The sequence below is a fragment of the Microtus pennsylvanicus genome, chromosome 6 (assembly GCF_037038515.1).
Source record: "Microtus pennsylvanicus isolate mMicPen1 chromosome 6, mMicPen1.hap1, whole genome shotgun sequence".
Classification (NCBI taxonomy): Eukaryota; Metazoa; Chordata; class Mammalia; order Rodentia; family Cricetidae; genus Microtus; species Microtus pennsylvanicus.
In genome coordinates this window covers 39104620-39123664 of record NC_134584.1, presented here as the reverse complement: position 1 = coordinate 39123664, position 19045 = coordinate 39104620, and the positions used below count along the sequence as shown (strand labels likewise).

At 41.1% G+C, this 19045-nt stretch overlaps 1 protein-coding gene across 1 annotated transcript in view; it reads left to right on the top strand.

Annotated features, from left to right (window-relative positions):
* The first annotated feature begins 317 nt into the window (after positions 1-317).
* Positions 318-19045, top strand: part of Il6st (interleukin 6 cytokine family signal transducer) — a 34876-nt gene continuing 16148 nt past the window's right edge. Inside the window, exons 1-7 of the mRNA XM_075976062.1 lie at positions 318-449; positions 8015-8101; positions 11146-11224; positions 13512-13817; positions 14750-14870; positions 17290-17450; positions 18081-18235. Of these exons, the coding sequence (XP_075832177.1) occupies positions 11161-11224; positions 13512-13817; positions 14750-14870; positions 17290-17450; positions 18081-18235 (807 nt within the window). The 5' untranslated portion in view covers positions 318-449; positions 8015-8101; positions 11146-11160. The remainder of the gene's footprint in view (positions 450-8014; positions 8102-11145; positions 11225-13511; positions 13818-14749; positions 14871-17289; positions 17451-18080; positions 18236-19045) is intronic.

The following is a 19045-nucleotide window of genomic DNA, read 5'->3' as shown; positions in this document are numbered from 1 at the left end:
CGGGTTGCGGTCCGCGACCCCATTACCCTCGGGAAAATGGAACCTTCCGCCCGGCCACCCGCGCAGGAGCGGCAGCGGGGAAGCCTTCGATCTCGTCTGGGAGAGAAGACCGGGCTCAGCCACGGGAATCCGGGATGCCGGGAGCCGCATTACGGGAATCGCAGCTGCACGCAGCCCCGCCCCCTCGTCTCCGGCGACCCCGGACCAATGGCCACGCGCTCCGGGACTGATCCGAGCCAATCAGCTCCAGGGGTCCGACTCTAGGGGGCGGGCCCCTAAGGGGCGGGGCTAGGAGAGCCTAGGTCGGCCGCGGGCGGAGGGCGGCGTGTGCCGTCGGGAGGCCAGAGTTTCGAGCCCGCCGGGCTGCGGCTCAGCCGAGGGGCAGGCGGAGTGGGCCCCGATCCGCGAGGCTGCGGGACGCGCGGGAGCGGCGAGGCTCGCGGTCTGAGGTGAGGAGAGCAGGGCCCCGGCGCGGGAGGGGGCGGGCTGCCTGGCGCGGCCGCCACCTGGCACCCGGGGCCCAGCGGGGCCGGGCTGGAGCGTCGCGTACACCCGGAGCCCGTCAGGCCGGCTTGGGAATCCCCGCATTCCTTCCATCCCCACGCCTGGCTCCCACTTTCCTGGCGTTGTCACTGTCTTCTCAGCCGCGTTCCTGACGCACAGTTCCGGAGCCCCCCACCCCAAAGTTCCCTCGGGATCGCGCGTCCTGAGTGACCGCGTCCCGCGTTCTCCCAGTTCCTGTGCCTTGTCCCCTGAACCAGCTATGGACATGGCTCCAAAAAGTGTAGTCTTCTGTGTCCCCTGAAATGCCACCCGCCCCAGACTTGACTTCACTCCCTGCTCTTGATTTCTCTTTCCCAAAGTGAACTTTTCACCCAGAAATCGCAACGTTTTGGCGTTGATGAAAGTTCAGTGATTATGAATATTAACGCTCCCTCCCGTCCCTTCTACGCACCCTTCCTAATACATCCCACTTGCCTTACAGCCCGAGAGCAATCCCATCTGTCTGTAAATTTTCACCTCCTCTCCTAAGGGGAAACGTTTTTTTGTTCTTTTTTGTTTGTTTGTTTTTCCAAGTAGCGGGGGCTCTCTTCTTTCCTTGATGGATGACGTTGACGTTGTAATTCAGAACGCCAAACAAGACATTGTCAAAGGCCTGGCCCACTGCTCTTTTTGTCATTTTCCCATCAAAAGGAAACTCATTTGGGCTTAATTTGTATAGTTATTGGACGTTCCAGCAGCTGTACCGCTTCAAAAGCCGTCAGTTGATACTGGAACGTCAGGGTGAATCCTCCGCAAGATTAAGCTGTTTGGTCTGGTCAGTGCTGTAAACAAACCCTTCTAGATCATGTGTGACTGCCAGCTTCCCGTTGGAACAACTCTTAATTTGAAATTATTGGCTCATTATTAGAGGGGGTGATCGCCATCGCCTTAAGTTGATGTTCATATTGGACATTTTGAATTATTTTTGAACTCTAAGCTGGAATACTATATTAAAAGAATTAATCTGATTGTAGGTTAAATTGTGTTTTCCACAGGTTACTTTTAGGGAATAGCTATGCCCATTGGATTCTACTCACAGATGAAAGAAAAAATTTGCAAGGGGCAAATGTCAGATAAGGATAAACTTTATAGTAGAATTTTTCACTCTTATTTGTATTATTGACATAGATGATCTAGAATATCATAAACACTGCTACCTGCTAATTTAATACAACATTGTTATGTAACTGGACATTTTGTTCTATTTTATTCATGACAGTTTTCATTTAAAAATACTTTCCCTAAGAGAATGTGACATTTCAGTTAAATACTAGGATGGATGCTGATTATTATATACCTGTGATGTAGTTGTTACAATGTCTTCTTTTTAGAAATGGAAACAGGCTCAAAAATGATAGGACTCCAAATCCTGTGTTCACAAACTGCCGTGTTGTCAGATTTCTTATGGAAAATTCATTAGTATAGTTTGAGTGTTGCCCACAGCACTGAAGTAGCAGAAAGGAGTTTTCCCTAGGCATGATTTCAGACCTCATTTTGCCGCATATCACCTGGTCCTGATACGTGTTGCTAAAAGGAACATGGAAATTCTCACAGCTTTCTCTGTGTCTTTGATTGCCGAGTGGTTTGATCATAGTGAGGTTTCTATTGAGATTATTTTACTAAGCACTCAGCCTTCCGTGGAATTCATAAAGATTCCTGAGATAGCATCTAGGTTCTTGAAAGTTTGCAAAATTGGATTGACAAACTGGTGTGTGAAAAATTACCTGGATACAGAGGCGTTTCAAGTAAATAATGAGTGATGGAAAGATTGGAATTGAAGTAGCCAGTGTGTTTCCTAGAGGTCAGCCTTGAGACCCGGATAAGGTTTGGATAAAGGGGAAGCTAGAGAGATCCTGTTCAAACAGAACGGAGGGGACTGTAGAACTTCGTCAAGGACTGCCATGTGCTGTTACTTACAGGATATTCATTTTAGTAACCAGTAACTTGTGCAGCTTGTATGTCAGTCTCTGAACATAGCCTTACAGAAGTAGGCCTTAGTAGCCTCTGGCACACAATAGCAAGCCCCCAAACACAGACATTATGGTCAGATTCCATATTTATACTTAGATAATTTGAGTTTAGGCTGAACTCTTAACTGTAGTACATGCTACTTTTTCATATTGTCTACATGAGTGACAGGGTAAAATGGCTCTACCAGGTCCTTTAAAGCTCATCATTAGGCTGGGAACGTGCCCAATAGGAGAGTGCTTGCTCAGCATGTGCCCGTCCCGGTTCAGTCCTCAGCACGACATACATGCGTAATTCTCCATCAGTACCACTTCCACATGTGCATATATACATAAACTAACCTCTCCTTCAGTTGTTGGCTAAGGGCTTCAGGATTCTCAGCTTATGAAACTGTGTAATTACTGTGCTCGAGTTTGGATCCTTTCAGGGAACTCTGAAAGTGCAGTGGGAACACAGATGTTTGTGCTTGTGGGGGAAATGCCACAGAGATGTTCATTTGGGTTATAAACAATGGAACAGGGCAGAATCAGCAGGGCACTGGCCTTGTAGAATCAAACTGGAAGGCCTGGCAGGCACACGTTCAGGAAGGTGTTTTGAGGAAGTCTGGAAGTCTCTTGTCACTGAAGCTTACCATCTAGGTGTGGCTGCCGTGGAAACGATGAAAGTTAGACCATTTTGCTGAGGCCATGAAAAACGGGGAGCTTAAATGTTTACTCTGCAGTTGGAAAACTAAAAGAATTATTTAAGCATAATTGGAGTAAAAAGCCAGATTGCTTGTAATTCTCTCTGGGATTATAGCAGAATCGTTTGAGAGACATCTAAGGAAAGGGTCTGTCTTATGTAGTGGGCTGGGAGTTGAACCAGGGCCTTTCCACACTGGAAGCAAGTGCCCTACTATGAACTGTACCCCAGCCTCCTCTATTACCATTGTTTTTAAATCAGACTGGCTATTGGGGATCAGTTCTCTGATAGACGAAATCTTCTAAGTGCCGTCATCAGAGGAAGAGGAGGTGGTGGTAGAGGAGCTGCGGTACCGTCGTTAAGTGCTGTGGTCAGGTCCAGTGAGCAACAAAGACAGGCAGGTGAGAGGGCCGTGGAAGAAGTCTGGGTAAGGATTGTAACAGAAGTCAAGTTAAAGTATAGATCAGAGAACCTAGGCAACCGAAAATGAAGAGTTGTTTATTGATGTGTGTGTAGGGGGGAGTTTCTGTGTGTTGGTCCATTATGTTGTATGTGTACATGAGCATATATGTTTGTAGGTACTTTTGAGGGCAAGATTTATTAAATTGATTTGTATCAGATGCAGAATATCTAAGATGATACATAACTAGAATTGAAGATTCAAGCCAGAATTCTTGAAATTTGTTTTGAAGGTAAGGTAATCGTTGAAGTTACATGTCTTCAAAGTACATATTTTAGAAGAAAAGTAGATTCTGAGTACTTTACCTTTGAGTTCATTCATGGCCAAGAGATAAAAGCTAGCAGAGAAAAAAAAGTGAATAAAGGAAAGAACCAGCTGCACTGTGTGGTTGCATTTTGAACCAGAAGCTAGCTCTGAGGAATTTAAAAATCAAGGAGGTAAATGGAAGGCCTCAAAAACACCTGTGCTGTCACAGGACTGCCAGGACTTTTTGTTTAGAGTGATTTTGTGAGTTTCTCCAATCCCGAATCAGCGGGCTGTGTCTGTTAGTGTGTGCTGAGACTAGACTGATGCTTTCAAGCTGCCTGGACTGCTCTCCAGACAAGCACCTAAATAAATGCCTTCAGTAAAGCAGGTGAGCTGCCTGTTAAAAGTTGAATGTCCGGCTTCCAAAATTCCAGAGTCCCTTTAGTAGCCACTCTCATCCTTTGCTGTAAGGAAGGGTGGGTTAATTATTGCTTGTAAATAGTGGGGTGCTGCCTCCTGTGCAGTCCTTTCTTGTGTAGAGGTCCTGTCTTACATACATGCCCTGCAATTGCACCCCCTAGTGCAAGCTCTGTTTCAGATAGCACAGTTCTTGTTGGTAGACCTTCCCATTGGTGGTCTTCAACCCTACACAGTTTTCTTGTTCTCAAAACTGTAACCTTGTTTTATAGCTGGGTGCCCCGAGCCCCGAATAGGATATTCTGTTCCCAAATCACTTTGCACATATTTTACCTGTTAGCATTCAGCTTCCTGTAGTTGAGAACTGTTTGTCATCAATTGTATTTGCAGTGTTTTAGGTCTTGAGTGATGGTGAGAACATGGCTTTTTATCAAAGTACTCATGAAACTCTCATTGACTAACATAGGCAAGATAACTTGTAAAAGATTTGTTCTCAAAGGTCATAAATGTTTTGTGTTTTCCAATATGTTTATAAAATCTGACTTTTGTGCTTATTTTTTATTAACTTTGAAATGTGTTTGTATAATAAAAATATCCTTTTGTACTTTTCCTCATAGGACTTGTTCTAAAGTATATCTTTGAATAATGACATGAGAGGCAATATATATATAAGATATATACAATATATACATATGTGCATACATATATATGTAATACAGCCACACACACATATATGTGTGTATATATTTTATATATTTTACGCACATATATATATATATATATATGTAAAATCAAATTTTGTTTTGTATGCTGTCCCTATATTGCCCATGCTAGCCTCCAAGTCATAGGCTTAATTGATTTTCCTTCCTCGGCCCCCCAGCTGAGACTTACAGGTGTGTGCATGCCCAGCTTATAATTTTTTTATTATTTATCTGGAATTTTTGTTTGTTTGTTTTGTGGTCAAACAAAGGGATCAAAACAAAGTCATACACATGAAGATGTGCTGTGAACCACTGAGCTACATCCGTCCTAAAAGTGATTATATACACTTGAACTTCTTTTATTTCATGCTGTTGACTTGTCTGTTCTTATGTGCCCATGCATGTTTTATTCTTTATATGTCTGAATGATACACCAAATCCTCTTTTTGTTGTCTGAATATTGGCCCTTAGTCTCTAATTTTTAATGTGAAATTTTAATTAATGTGTAAAGTTCTATTTTGCTATTGTGTCAAAGTAGTCTTAGGTTTTTATATTGTGAAATGCTTGTATAGTTCTGACTAGATTTTTCCTATTCTAGTGTTGCTTTTGGTGCTCGTATGAGTAGTATTTTTTTCTATTATATTTCTTAGTTGGTTATTACTGATTGCAGGAGTGGTATTTTTTTTTAAATAATTGTTTATTCAAACACTATATTAAAGATCTAGGAGTCCTACTAGCTTAGCATTTTATCTTTTTTTGACATTGTAACAGCCACATATTTCAAAACTGGTGAAACTGTCACAACAGTGGAAAAGGTGCATAAGAATAAGCAGATAGGTGGGAAAAGGCAAACCTTTGGTCTTGTTGTTGTTTGTTTTATAAAGTGTTACAAGAACATAGTGCATGCACACTAAAAATGTTTTTAAAAATTTTCAATAAAACGACAGGCCACAGACTGACTGCAGAACAATTACGTACAAATCAAATGTCTAACAAAGGCCTTATATCCAGAATATATATTCAAAACTGTCAAACCTAATAATAATGACGCAAGTCTAATTAAAAGTTAGCAAATATTTAAATGTTCAAACCATCCAGAAAGCTCTATAGCTAAACATAACACCTGCCACATGGCCCAGCCATTCTAACCCTAGTATTCATTTCTTAAAGCTATGGCACGTGTCTGCACACAGACTCAACACTAGTTAAGTTGCAGTATTTTAGCTGGGCGGTGGTGGCACACGCTTTTAATCCCAGCACTGGGGAGGCGGAGGCAGGTGAATCCGCAGAGCAGTCCAGTGTAGCCAGAGCCACATAGAGAAAGCCTGTCTGGAAAAAACCAACTAACCAAACAAACAAATAGGTAAATTTACAGGTTGACAAACAGATAAAATTAGAGTGTGTTATTTTCTCCAGAAGCCATAAGTCCTGAGACTGGAAAGCCTGCCTTGGCTCCCCTGGCCTCCAGTGTTACTTTAGCTTGTAGCTGGTCACTCCAGGCTCTGCCGTCCGTCATACGACATTTTTCTGTGTCTCTCTTATGAAAAATATTTTTCTAATGTTTCAAATTCTAGGGCTTTGTTGCTAATCACATCAGCAGTGGTCCTGCTTCCAAAGGAGCTAAGTCTTGAGTCCTTTTTTTGTAGGGGACACAGTTCAACCTTGAACAAACAGTAAGCAAACTAAGAAAATTATGTGGCAATCTAGAGTAGGGCTTGACAAACAGTGGCCTACAGACCAAATCTGACTTGCAGTCTTTCTGTAAAGCAAGACTAAACATTTATCTGGTTCAGTACACAAAATATTTGCTAGCCTGTTTCAAATGTCTCAGATATTATGAAGGAGAAAACAGACACCAGGAGCGCAGGGCAGTGGGAGCAGTTCGGAGAGGCTGGGAAAGCTCTGTGGGAGAGCAAAGCCTGCAGACTTAACCTGTGCAGTGCGCATAGACCACTCATCACAGGTGTGAGCCTGACTGTATAAACAGAAACTTGTAGAATTTGGTGAAACTATCCAGCAACATTTTCACTAGCTATTTTTTTCTTGGTAAAATTATAGAGACTCCACCACCTCCCCCAAATCATTTTTCATTTGAAAATTTAAAAATGTTTAATATTTAATTCCTTGTTATTCGGTCATATCAAAGGTGTAACATGTAGAAAGCAGCAATACAAGATTCAATTCTTTGCCTAAGTTTTAAGTTACCTCAAAAAATAGCTGGCACTGCTCAATTTAACCAAGTACCAGGCATGGCTGGACAGTTGAGGAGTCAGCAGTTTTAACTCGATGCAGGTAGAAGACGAAAGGTGTCATCCTTCTAAGGCCAAGGACCAGCTATTATTACCTTCAGCAAAATGTTCTTGTGCCATCAAGGGCGTTGAGTTAGATGTAGGTGACTTTAATAGTTGCGACTGTGTATTAAACCAGTGGTTCTCAACCTTCCTAACACTAAACCTTTAATATAGTTAATGTTATTGTGACCTCCAACCATAAAATTATTTTCATTGCTACTTTATAACTGTAATTCTGCTACTGTTATGAGCCATAATATAAATATCTTTGTTTTGTTATGGTCTTCGGTGACCCCCATGAAAGGTCATTTGACCCTAAGAGGTCACAGCCTACAGATTGACAAGCACTATTTGACATAACTGGGTCCTAGTGGTCCCAAAGGCTTGAGGCAGGAAGATTACTTGAACTCTAGTTGTTAATGGCCAGCCAGGACAACATAGCAAAACCTTTTCTTGAAGGGGGAAAAAGACATACTAATAACCACTGAGTTATTGAATATTCTCACCCAAGTGTTTGTGGGATTATTCTGAAGTTCTCTCACGTGTGCTACTCGAAAACATGAAGGATTGTAAAGAACACATGTGCAGATGGATCCAGGAGTTAGAGAAGGAGTAGGGCTGAATATGAACAAAATAGAAGTTCTCAAAGATGCTAGTACAATGCTTACCAGAGTCAGCTTTCTGAACAAGGCTCTCTGTCTTCACAGGGAGACCCTGAGGAAGGAACAAGACTTTTGGAGAGAGAGGACTTGCTTCAGATCCATGCCTTTTCATATGCTAATTCTGTGAGTTGGGTAAGTAGTTTGGCTGAATTTTTGCTTTTCTTTTGTAAAAATCCAATAAATAGCTGGGCGGTGGTGGTGTAGGCCTTTAATCCCTGCACTCCTGGCAGAGGCAGGTGGGTCTTTGTGCTGAGTTCAAGGCCAGTCTAGTTCCTGGACAGGCTCCAAAGCTGCAGAGAAACCCTGTCTTGAAAAACCTTAGGAAAAAAAAGGAAAAATGACTAGTTATGATAGCATTCTGTTCAACAAAACAGTTCAGTATCTTAGCATAAACTGGAAAGGAGTGAAGGGTGGGTGATAGTAAAATAATTTAGCTCAATTTAATGTAGTTATGGCTAGTATTTTGCAGATGGAGTCTGAGTAACACATTCTGTAAAGATCACCTGATCTCTCCCCAACTCACCAGGGAACCCAGCTGGGCTTCACGTGAGGTCTGCAGTCCTGGCTGTACCCTTGTCATAGTAACAGCTGATACTGGTATCCTGCTCAGTGAATGCAGTGCTTACTCAGTCTTTATCCTGCCCTTGTTAGCTTTTTATAAATGGAAATAAATATAAAAGTCAGTGTAGGCAAAAATACTTAAAGTAGCACAGTTATTAAATATTCATCAGTTATAATTACACTGCTTTTTTCCCACTTGAGAAATCCGTGGAATGAAAGAACAAGTAGCAAAGCAGTTACTGCATATTTGTTCTGAGTTCTCCAGCAAACCGTTTATATCTGTGTGCCCAGCATTACTCGAGGAAGTCACTGCTGACACACCTTTTAGCACACCAGAGTGGAAGAATCACAGTATGGAAGAGCCGCTCGGTTCTGGAGTGGACCTCTCTTGATCTGCAGTTACTAGTCATGTTTTCACTTTGCAAAAGCTTCCTAGAAAGCCTTTACAAATTCAAGGAAGTAATTGTATGCAGTTTTTTGCAATATGTGCATATTCTGCAAGAACTATGGAGTAAGAGGAACATGTAATCCTCCTCTAATTTGAATGTTTACTCTCAATAGAATCAAAAGAAAAATTCAGCAGAATACTGTCCATATTAAAACAAAATAAGCCACAAGCGAAGTTGGTTGTACAGGATACAACACAGAACCCATCTGTACTTTGATGTCAGGGACTTTAATAGACGCTGTTTCCTCACATCTCGGTGAGAGTTTTAAAATTAGGAAGTAATACTTCTAGTCACCACAGTGAAAGCTTTTCCATTTCCTCATGGCACAAGCCCACCCTGCTCTAGTTCTGTAGTGCGTGCGAGAGTTCACCAGGCTGTCCAGACTTGCACATTCTTACTGATTGCTATGGCTCGGTTACTTGACTCGGCCAGTTTGTCTGGCTGCTTCTTAGCAGCTTTTGGATGTGTTTTGGTTTTTCTTATTGCTGGGGGTCGAACCTATGCCCCGTGTATACTGTGAACCTGATCTGTGGAGCTGCACCTCCTTGGGCATCCATGAACCATTTCTATATGTATACCCTTTGGAAGACATTAGCACGTGTTTCTTTCTATGTATGTAGACCTTGTCTGTATAGTGTTATTTGGTTATAATTAAGATTCAATGTGTAAACACTAAAAAGAGTGAGTCATTATTTTTGCATACTATATGTCTTAGTTGCAAAAGCCCTGACTGCCCCACCCTTACTATCATTTCAAGGATGTTGAAATACTGTTTCTCTTAGGAAGGCTTGCTTGCAGTTTAAAAGACAGCTGTAATGGCCCCCTCTAGAGTAAAAGGCCAGACTGTCTCCTGCTCACTTTACCATGTGGTTTCCTAAGCCAGATCTTTTTGTCTTGTAAGACAATTGCTATCTGCAGGTGTCACCTGACTTTACAGAAGTCTGCGGAATGAGCTAGTAGTTAGCAAAAGAAACTTCGTTGCTGCTAAGAATTGTGTCTTTTGTTCCTAACTCAAGGTCTTACAATGTTTTGCAGGTGTTCATGAGACTACAGCAAGCTAATTATCAGTTTCCAAGTAGAGTAGTCTCAGATCAGAGCCTTTGTCATGTTGGCACAATTCAGTGACGCTTCACAAATACTTAGAGCCTTGGTAAAGTCACCACCAAAATCAAATCAAGTTACTGAATATCTCATCATTGCAAAAGACTCCGTCCTTCTCCCCTCTACCTCAGCTTAGGGATCCCTGATCTGCTATGTGTCTCCTTAGTTTGCCCATGCAACCTGTTGTGGTTGGCGCCTTTCACTCCACACACTTCTGTGAAGGCTTTTTCCTTGTGCTTGATGTATCATTAGTTTGTTCCATTTATTGCTGTGTACTATTTATTCTGCTTTGTAGATATGCCCTGAGCTGATTTGCTTTATCCATTCACCAATCAATAGACAGTTGGGTTGTTTTCTGCTTGAGATTTTTCTGAATAAATTTTCTATAAACATTTGAGTATGTCTTTGTGCAGACATATGTTGTTCTTATTTTCCTTAGATAACGTTGTTAGGTGTGTAATGCCAGGCCTTAGAGGATGTTCTTTAATTTAATAAAGCCTTGCCCACCCTACTATTTTCCAGAGTGTTTATCATTTTTGTTCCTGTCTCTTTTTTAACTTGCATCTCTTTGTGAGTAGTTTAAAAATGTCTTTTCACATTTTAGTTACATGTGTTTATTTTTCTATAAACTGTCTACTCAAAAAACATGCTTGTTTTTCTATGAGGTGTTATAATCTTGAGTACTTTGTAGGCATCATCTTCCTGTCTCAGACAGTTTTAGTCACACTGAGCTGAATTTCCCATTTGTCTGGGCCTTCTGAGGTTCTTTAGAGGGGACCTTGCCATTCAGACATTTCTGAAGTCCTCCATCTCACATCATACATATTATGCATGCACTTGTATGTATGATTTCACACATAAAACAGTGGGATCGGTCCTTCACTATTGATGTCATCAAGCGGTTTTGTGAAGCCATAACTTTAATGAATGGAAAAATATTCCCTTTCTGTGTTCACATAGGCATTCTACTACCTTTCAGAAAATAGCTGCACAGTAGAAATAAGCCTTTGTTTAGCTTGTGTATAAGAGAACGGGTTTTTGAATTTCACAGTGTGTCTTTTACAGGAACATCGATGCAAGATGTCAGCACTGAGGATTTGGCTAACACAAGCTTTGTTTATTTTCCTCACCGCTGAATCTATAGGTAAGGTTCATGAAATGTCCAACTCTACAAATTTGACTTTATATTTTATATACCATATAATTAGGCTCATGTTTAATGGTTAAATAATTGTGCTTATATATTCTTTCGAGGGTCATTATTGGGAGAAATGTCACTAGTACAGTTATGCCTGATAATATGTTTTATATCATTTATTTGAGTCATAAATACTGAATGAAACTCATTAGCTATATTTAAATAATGGTAAGGTTGGGGGCATGCAAAAATGTTTTTAAATAAAGGAATAAGAGAAAAAATCTGTTAATTTTTAGCACCTTTCTTCTCCCCAGTTACCCAGAAGTCATCAAGCAGTGTGGTTGCACACCAGAATAAGGAAGCTAGGAGCAGCACAGTTGATACTAATATGACGGCTGCCTGAGAGCAGATGAATGAAGGAATTAAGAATATATATATTTAGAAAACTTTAAGGAAATTTTACCTGTATGGGTGTTTTGCCTGCATTTATGACTTTTCATGCACCACACATATTCCTGGTGCTGGGGAGGCCACATAAGTGTGTCAGATCCCCTGGGACTGGAGTTATAGATTATGAGTCGCTGTGTGGGTGCTGGGAAGTGAACTCCAGTCCTCTGTAAGATCAGCAAGTGTTCTTAACCATTGAGCCATCTCTCCAGCCCCTAGAAAACGGTTTGACATAGCTATGACAACCAAGCATTGTTCAGTGGAGTCAGCAAACAGAAATACAGATCTGTGCAGGTTGAAAGGAAACCCCTGACCTCTGTGGCAGATAGTTTGCAGAGCACCGCTTTAGGTCAGCTCTCTTCACACTGCGCAGGTCAGCTTCCCTTCAGTGAGAGAAAGTGTCACCTTACACGGAAGCCCAGATAGGATGGGTAATAGCCCAGAAACCCACTACCGAGCCTTGGTTGGGGCGGGGGGGGGGGGGCAGCCTTAAACTCACAGATGCTGAAACTACAGAGATGGGGAAGGTGACTACAAGGCATCTGACCTGGATAAGTGAGTAGGAGGTAGAGGCGTAAGCATAAGAAGTACTGAGTGTGAGCTAAGCATGCTGACGTGTTATTGTAGTCTTAGCACTCAGAATACTGAGGCAGGAGGACTTCAAGTTCAAGGCCAGTCTGGGCCCTATATCATTACTTTGAAAATGCTTACTATACCAACTTTGTCTGATACTAAAACCAGGCAACACACAAATATACAAGCTATACACCAATACACTGATGAACACAGATGCAGAAGATCTTGAATGCAGTCCAACAGCACATTATTACTCTGATTAAATGCCTTAATTGCAGAGGTGCAAGGACTATTTACCATATACAAATGACAGCACTGACAGATTGGAGGACAGAAACTGTATGGTCCCCTTAGTAGATGCATTTGATAAATTTCATGTAAAACTTTTCGTAACCTAAAATAATAAATTGGGTATAGGAAGAACATTTCAGCATAATAAAAGTTTACACACGCATATGTATCTCAAGTCCACAGCTAACGTGTTTCATGGAGAGAAGCTGAAAGCTTTTTCTCTAAGATTCTGGTACAAGACAGAGGTTATTTTCACTACCTTTATTTCTCACAACCTCTATTAAATGTGATATTTGAAGACCTAACCAGAGCAATCAATCAGGCAAAAGAAAGAAATATAAAAGACATACTGCTGGGCCGGGCCGTGGTGGCGCACACCTTTAATCCCAGCACTTGGGAGGCAGAGGCAGGCGGATCTCTGGGAGTTCGAGGCCAGCCTGGTCTACAAGAGCTAGTTCCAGGATAGGAACCAAAGCTTTGGGTCGCTCTCTTGCTGCATTCTGAATTTTGGTATATGGACATTATGTCTGTGTCTCTGTTCCTACAGCCTCGCCTCCACCGGCATCCAGGGCTGGAGGGAGAGACTGACCACCTGCTTTCTGGAGTTTAGTTGAGGCTTTCTGAATCAGGGGTTGTGTGGGAGATGGGCAGCTTTGCATGACTGGTTTCTAAGAAAATCAGAATATTGAACCATGGGCTCAGTGATTTTTAGATTTCGTACATTATCATTTGTGTATTTCTTTACAAATTTAGGTATTGAATTCAGACCACAATTTTTTTAGTCTTCCATTTCCTTTTCCTTCAGAGAATGATTATAATAAATTTGTGGAGTCTACATTGAGTACTGCTATCTGGATACCATTTTGTATTGGAACTATTTTTTACCTTGTTCCTGTCCTAGTGCCAGGCCTTGAACCCAAGGCATCACATGTGCTAGGCAACGTCAGGCCACTTAGTACAGCCTGTTGTTCTTTTTCAGGTCAAATTGTGGAGCCATGTGGTTATATCTACCCCGAGTTTCCTGTTGTCCAGCGTGGCTCTAACTTCACTGCCATTTGTGTGCTGAAGGAAAAGTGTCTTCAGCAGTACTATGCAAATGCCAGTTTCATCGTGTGGAAGACAAACCATGTTGCTGTTCCCAAGGAGCAGGTCACCGTCATCAACAGAACCACATCTAGTGTGACCTTCACAGACATGCACCTCCAGGCGGTCCAGCTCACCTGCAATGTCCTGTCATTTGGACAGATCGAGCAGAACGTGTATGGAACCACTGTACTTTCAGGCTGTAAGATTCTTATCTTGTTTCTACTTTGCCAGACTCATTTTTAGTGATTTCTGTTAGTGTCCCAAGAACAGTCTTATTACAAAAATGTTGGAAATCCTAAGCATGTTTTCACTGCTATACACAAACATATCTTCAGGCTCTTGGAAAATGCTTTGACCAGAGACTTTTTGGTATCCCCAAGAGTATTTTTTACCGATTTGCAGAGCTTCTGCAAAGTTGATAGCAACTTTCTGTGTCTCCTCATTACTGAGAAACAGGTCCCTGAATAAAGAAAATGGAGAAACACTTGAAAAAAGAGGCCATGGCTTTGGGGAGAGCATGCAGGTGCATATGGGAGGCCTTAGAAGAGGAAAGGAGAGGGGAAGTGATGTAATTATAATCTTTAAAATGCATTTTTTAAGAAGAGTGGAACCAGCATTTACTTTTCTTAGGCTCCAGTGTTATAAAACAATAAGGACAAAAATTTAGCAGCAAGGTGTGGTAGTGCATGCCAGAAATCCCAGCACCTGGGGTGTGGAACAAGAGGATTGAGAGTTTGGGCCAGCCTGGGCTACATAGTAGGACCCTATCCTAAAGTACAAAAGCAAAATAAAGTATAGATGAATCAATCATTTTTGCTCCTATAACTGCCTTTATTATTTATTAGTTTTAAAAACACTTAATAGAGACATTACTGATAATTTATCTGATTATAAATAAAAAAATTATATAGAAAACTAATGTGAAAGCAATAAATTAATGACATATGTATGTAGTGACCTAGAAAGTATTTAGAAGTTGAAGAAAAGATAATTAACATCTGGTTCTCATTACTCCCATATCTTGGGTTTGTTTATCTAATTGAGGTGGGTCTTAGATATTATATAAGTTGAATAACATTTGTGTATAAAGGATTTATTTTGGATAATAAAAAAATGCTTATATCCTTTCAGTTCCCCCAGATATTCCTACAAATTTGAGTTGCATTGTGAACGAGGGGAAGAATATGCTGTGTCAGTGGGACCCAGGAAGGGAGACATACCTGGAAACAAACTACACTCTGAAATCCGAGTGGTAAGTTAACGCCAGATAGGCCCTCTGTTGAATTATCAGACGCTGTTGCTGGGGGCTTTCATTTTGTCAGTAGTGACACTGGGTGAATATTTTATAACATCTCACATCCTCTGACAGCAGAATTAACGTGCTCTTCCTGTGCACCGGTCACCAGCGAGCAGCGTGGATTCTGCCCCATGCTGCCATCAGGAGAAACCCAGCCATGTTCTCTTCGTAGAGATTGCAGTGCACAGCTCTAAATAATGGCTTTCAGACACATTCACAGACCATGTGTCTTTGTCAGTGTTCTTTTCCCGTGAAGAGACACCATGAGGATGCTAACCCTGATGAAAGAAACCATTTCATTGGGGCTGGCTCATCCAGAGGTTTATCCCACCATTGGCATGGTGGGTAGCAGGCAGACGTGATGCCGGGAGGTAGCGGAGAGTTCTCCATCCAGATCAGCAGGCCGCAGTAGGAGAGAGACTGTGCCTGACTTGAGCCTTTGAAACCGCAAAGCCCACCGCAGTCACACACTTCCTCAACAAGGACACACCTCCTAATAGTGCCATTCCCCAACACCAAGCACTCCAATATATGAGTCACACTATTGTTCTATCCCAAAATTTGAAATATTTTAATATCAAACTTTCAGCTTCTATTTCCTATCTCCCATAAAATGTTTTCTTATAAAAATATTTTAAAAACAATAGAAAAAAACCCTTCCTATCTTTTAAGTTGATAAATTCTTCTCTTTCTTAAACAGCAGGTTCTACCTGCTTCTGTTTCCTTTCCATGCAATGGAGTTACTTGTTGGATATTTTCTCCTCCCTTTATTTTCTAAAGATTGTTGTCAGGTCTATATATTTGCCCAAATTTGGGTTGGATTTCTTTCCCCAGAAATTTCACTCACCACATTGTTTTCCTAGCATTAAGCTGAGGGCTGGGGAGATTGCACAGGCAGGAGGCTCTGAGCTCGGTTGCCTAGCACCTGCACATCAAGCCAGATGCAGTGGTCCAGGTCTGATTTCAGCTCTGGGTGATAGAGAGAGAGACTGGAGCTTGCTGGCCAGCCAGCCGAGCTGCTGAGCTGCAGCTTCAGTGTGACACTGTCTTAGAAGTACAGTGCAGTGGGATTGAGGAAGACACTGACCGGCAGCCACTGGCCTATGTACACATGCACACACACTGAGCATTTCTCTAGTGCTGCCAGCCTTATGCAAATTAAAAATCTGGTTTTTTGATGCGCACCAAAGCTAAAAGAATGGTAACCTGTGCACCCTGTCACCTGATTCTCCAGTTACATCTTACTAGGTTTGCTTACCACATGTATCTACATCATTCTCCCCAGCAGTCAGTTTATTTCTTATGTAATGAATTTCAAAGTGAGCAGTGGGCATTAGTATGATTTATAGTTGAACACTTTAGTGTTCACATGATTAGATCAATATTTGAGTGTACTAGACTTTGCATATAGTACGCGCACAGATCTACCTCTAATGCAGTAAGTTTTTTTTTAAATATTTTTTTTTATGATTTATTTAACTTTATGTGCATTGGTGTGAAGGTGTCAGACCCCCTGCAACTGGATCTTCAGACAGTTGTGAGCTGCCATGTGGGTGCTGGGAATTGAACCCGGGTCGTCTGGAAGAGCAGTCAGTGCTCTTAACCACTGAGCCATTTCTCCAGCCCTGCAGTAAGTTTTGACAAGTGCATACACCTGTAGAACTCAGATGATCCCTGAAATTTTATTGTGTTTCTCCTCAGTTAATTCTAGCCCCAACTCCAATCTATGAGGTAGCTACTAAGATTGAACAAGCTTGGGCCTGGAGAGATGACTCAGTGGTTAAGAACACTGACTACTCTTCCAGAGGACCCTTACTCAAACCACCACAGTCCTCTTTCTGAATTATTGTCAGACCAGTAGTGTCTCTCGGGACTGATGTCATTCACCTCAATTCAAATCATCTTACATGCAGAGTGTTGCTTTACAGTGTGACAAGAAAAGTGAGTACAATACGGTATTTAGGAAGAGGCTGTTAGAGATGTTGATATACCATACTCAATTTAGAGCTCACATACCGTCAAAGTGAAGCACGTGGAGTGTGTATACCTAGGATTTGGTGTTGCCCAACATGTCTTTATGGATGAGGTAGGTCTGCTATTCTAAGATCACAGGAAACAGATAATACTAGTGAATATTTAAGACATAGCACAAAATTCTAAAATGAAGTTCTCTTAGATGAACAATGTGGAAATGAGACCATAGCTGTAGATCAAGTGCAATTTTAAAAATATGTGATCTGTCATTGGTGACCAACATTTATTGGGAGCTTTGCTGTAACAGTTCGGGTCATATCTAACTCTTTTCCAGTGGCTTTTTACACCTTTGTATTTCAAATTTATTTTTAATGGCTGATTCTTCCAATTTTATTTTTAGGGCAACAGAGAAGTTTCCTGATTGTCAAACAAAACATGGCTCCTCATGCATGGTTAGCTATATTCCTATCTATTTTGTCAACATTGAAGTCTGGGTAGAAGCAGAAAATGCCCTCGGAAAGGTCTTGTCGGAGGCTATCAATTTTGATCCCGTGGATAAAGGTACCTATAAGCCTGAATTTGAGAGTTTATCAGACTACACATGGTTTGTAGATTGCCTTTCAGACTTCAATTAATATAGAAATACTTCTTAGTGTAGTCTTTTTATAATATTATTAAATGTAGTTTGGAAACAGAAAAATAGCTATAGTCTGGCCACACTCATGGCCATTTTTAGCGTGCTTTTGTAATGTTTAATCATAGCTGTTTATTCTGTGTTGTTTTGTTTTTGAGACTAGGTCTCATGTAGCCCAGGCTGGTTTTAAACTGACTGTATGTCTGAGGCTAACATTGAACTGGTCTTCCCAATGTTACCTTTTGGTACTCATCCAGTTTTCCAACATCTCATACCATTGCAATCACAGTGACTTTCTTGTTCTATTTTTATTTTTTTTTAAATGTGATTTGTTAAAAAAAAATAATTCACTGTTTTTTAAACCAGCATCTGAAAATTAGCAAACATATTGAGCAAACAAGAAGCTTCCTTAGCACCTTTTCCATTGTATAGCATCGTTTCTAGAGAGTTCATTTGGTAAAGATAATCTTATCAAGAAGGTCATAGTTGGTTTGACTTTGTATATGAAATTATAAAAGTAAAACATGACTAACCTTAGGACTTGTTTTATTCTTCAGTGAAACCCAGCCCACCACATAACTTATCAGTGAGCAACTCAGAGGGATTATCCAGTATATTAAAGTTAACATGGATCAATTCAGGCTTTAGCAGTTCGTTAAGGCTAAAATCCGACATTCAATATAGAACCAAAGATGCCTCCACTTGGATCCAGGTAAATTGAAAGTTGCTATTTATCCTAATAGGTTTTTGTTTTGTTTTGTTTTAACACTTATGAAAAATCTTAACTCTTTTCTCAGTGTCCTAAGTTTCTGATTATGTGAAACATTTCTTTTGACAGACATGTTGATAGAAACACACAGTGACTTTAAGGAAGTAATGCAGGGTCTTAGGAAAAGCATAACTAATAGAAATGAACGTATGCAGTGCAGGTTGATACAGAGATTTTAACGATGAAATAGAGCAGGGCTTGGCATACGTAGTTCAGACCATCCTTGCTACAGTGGGCTAAAACCTGCCACTGGCTTTTATAAATGGATTTTACTGGGACACATTTGTTGTCTTTATTTTGGGGGTTAGATTGGAAAAATTGAAGAGTTGTAACAGATTTTTCTGGCCCACAGCCCACTATACTTACTCTCTAGCCCTTAGTAAAGGGTTTGCCAACTTCTAAAGTACAGGGAAGGATTAATGGGAATTTCAGAATTGGAAGGGAAGGGGTGGCTCTCAGCAAAGGAAGTGCTTGCTCCTGTCTCAAGGCCAGCACTTCATTGACTGCCTGGGTTATTTTTTGCTGCAATTCTATTTATCACTAATAGCCTACTTTTGCCTTAATTGATTGATTGGTCCATTCATTTATCTTCCTACCCTGGTTGCATTATGAACTTAGAAGGATATTGAGCCCAAAACCTTGGTACTACTATCTGCTGCTCCATTTTCACTTGGGGCTCAGTTTGGGTTCGTGAGTCATACTGTATACAGAGGACGTGTACCTAAAGTTCTTTAGAGTGTATTGTAATACCTT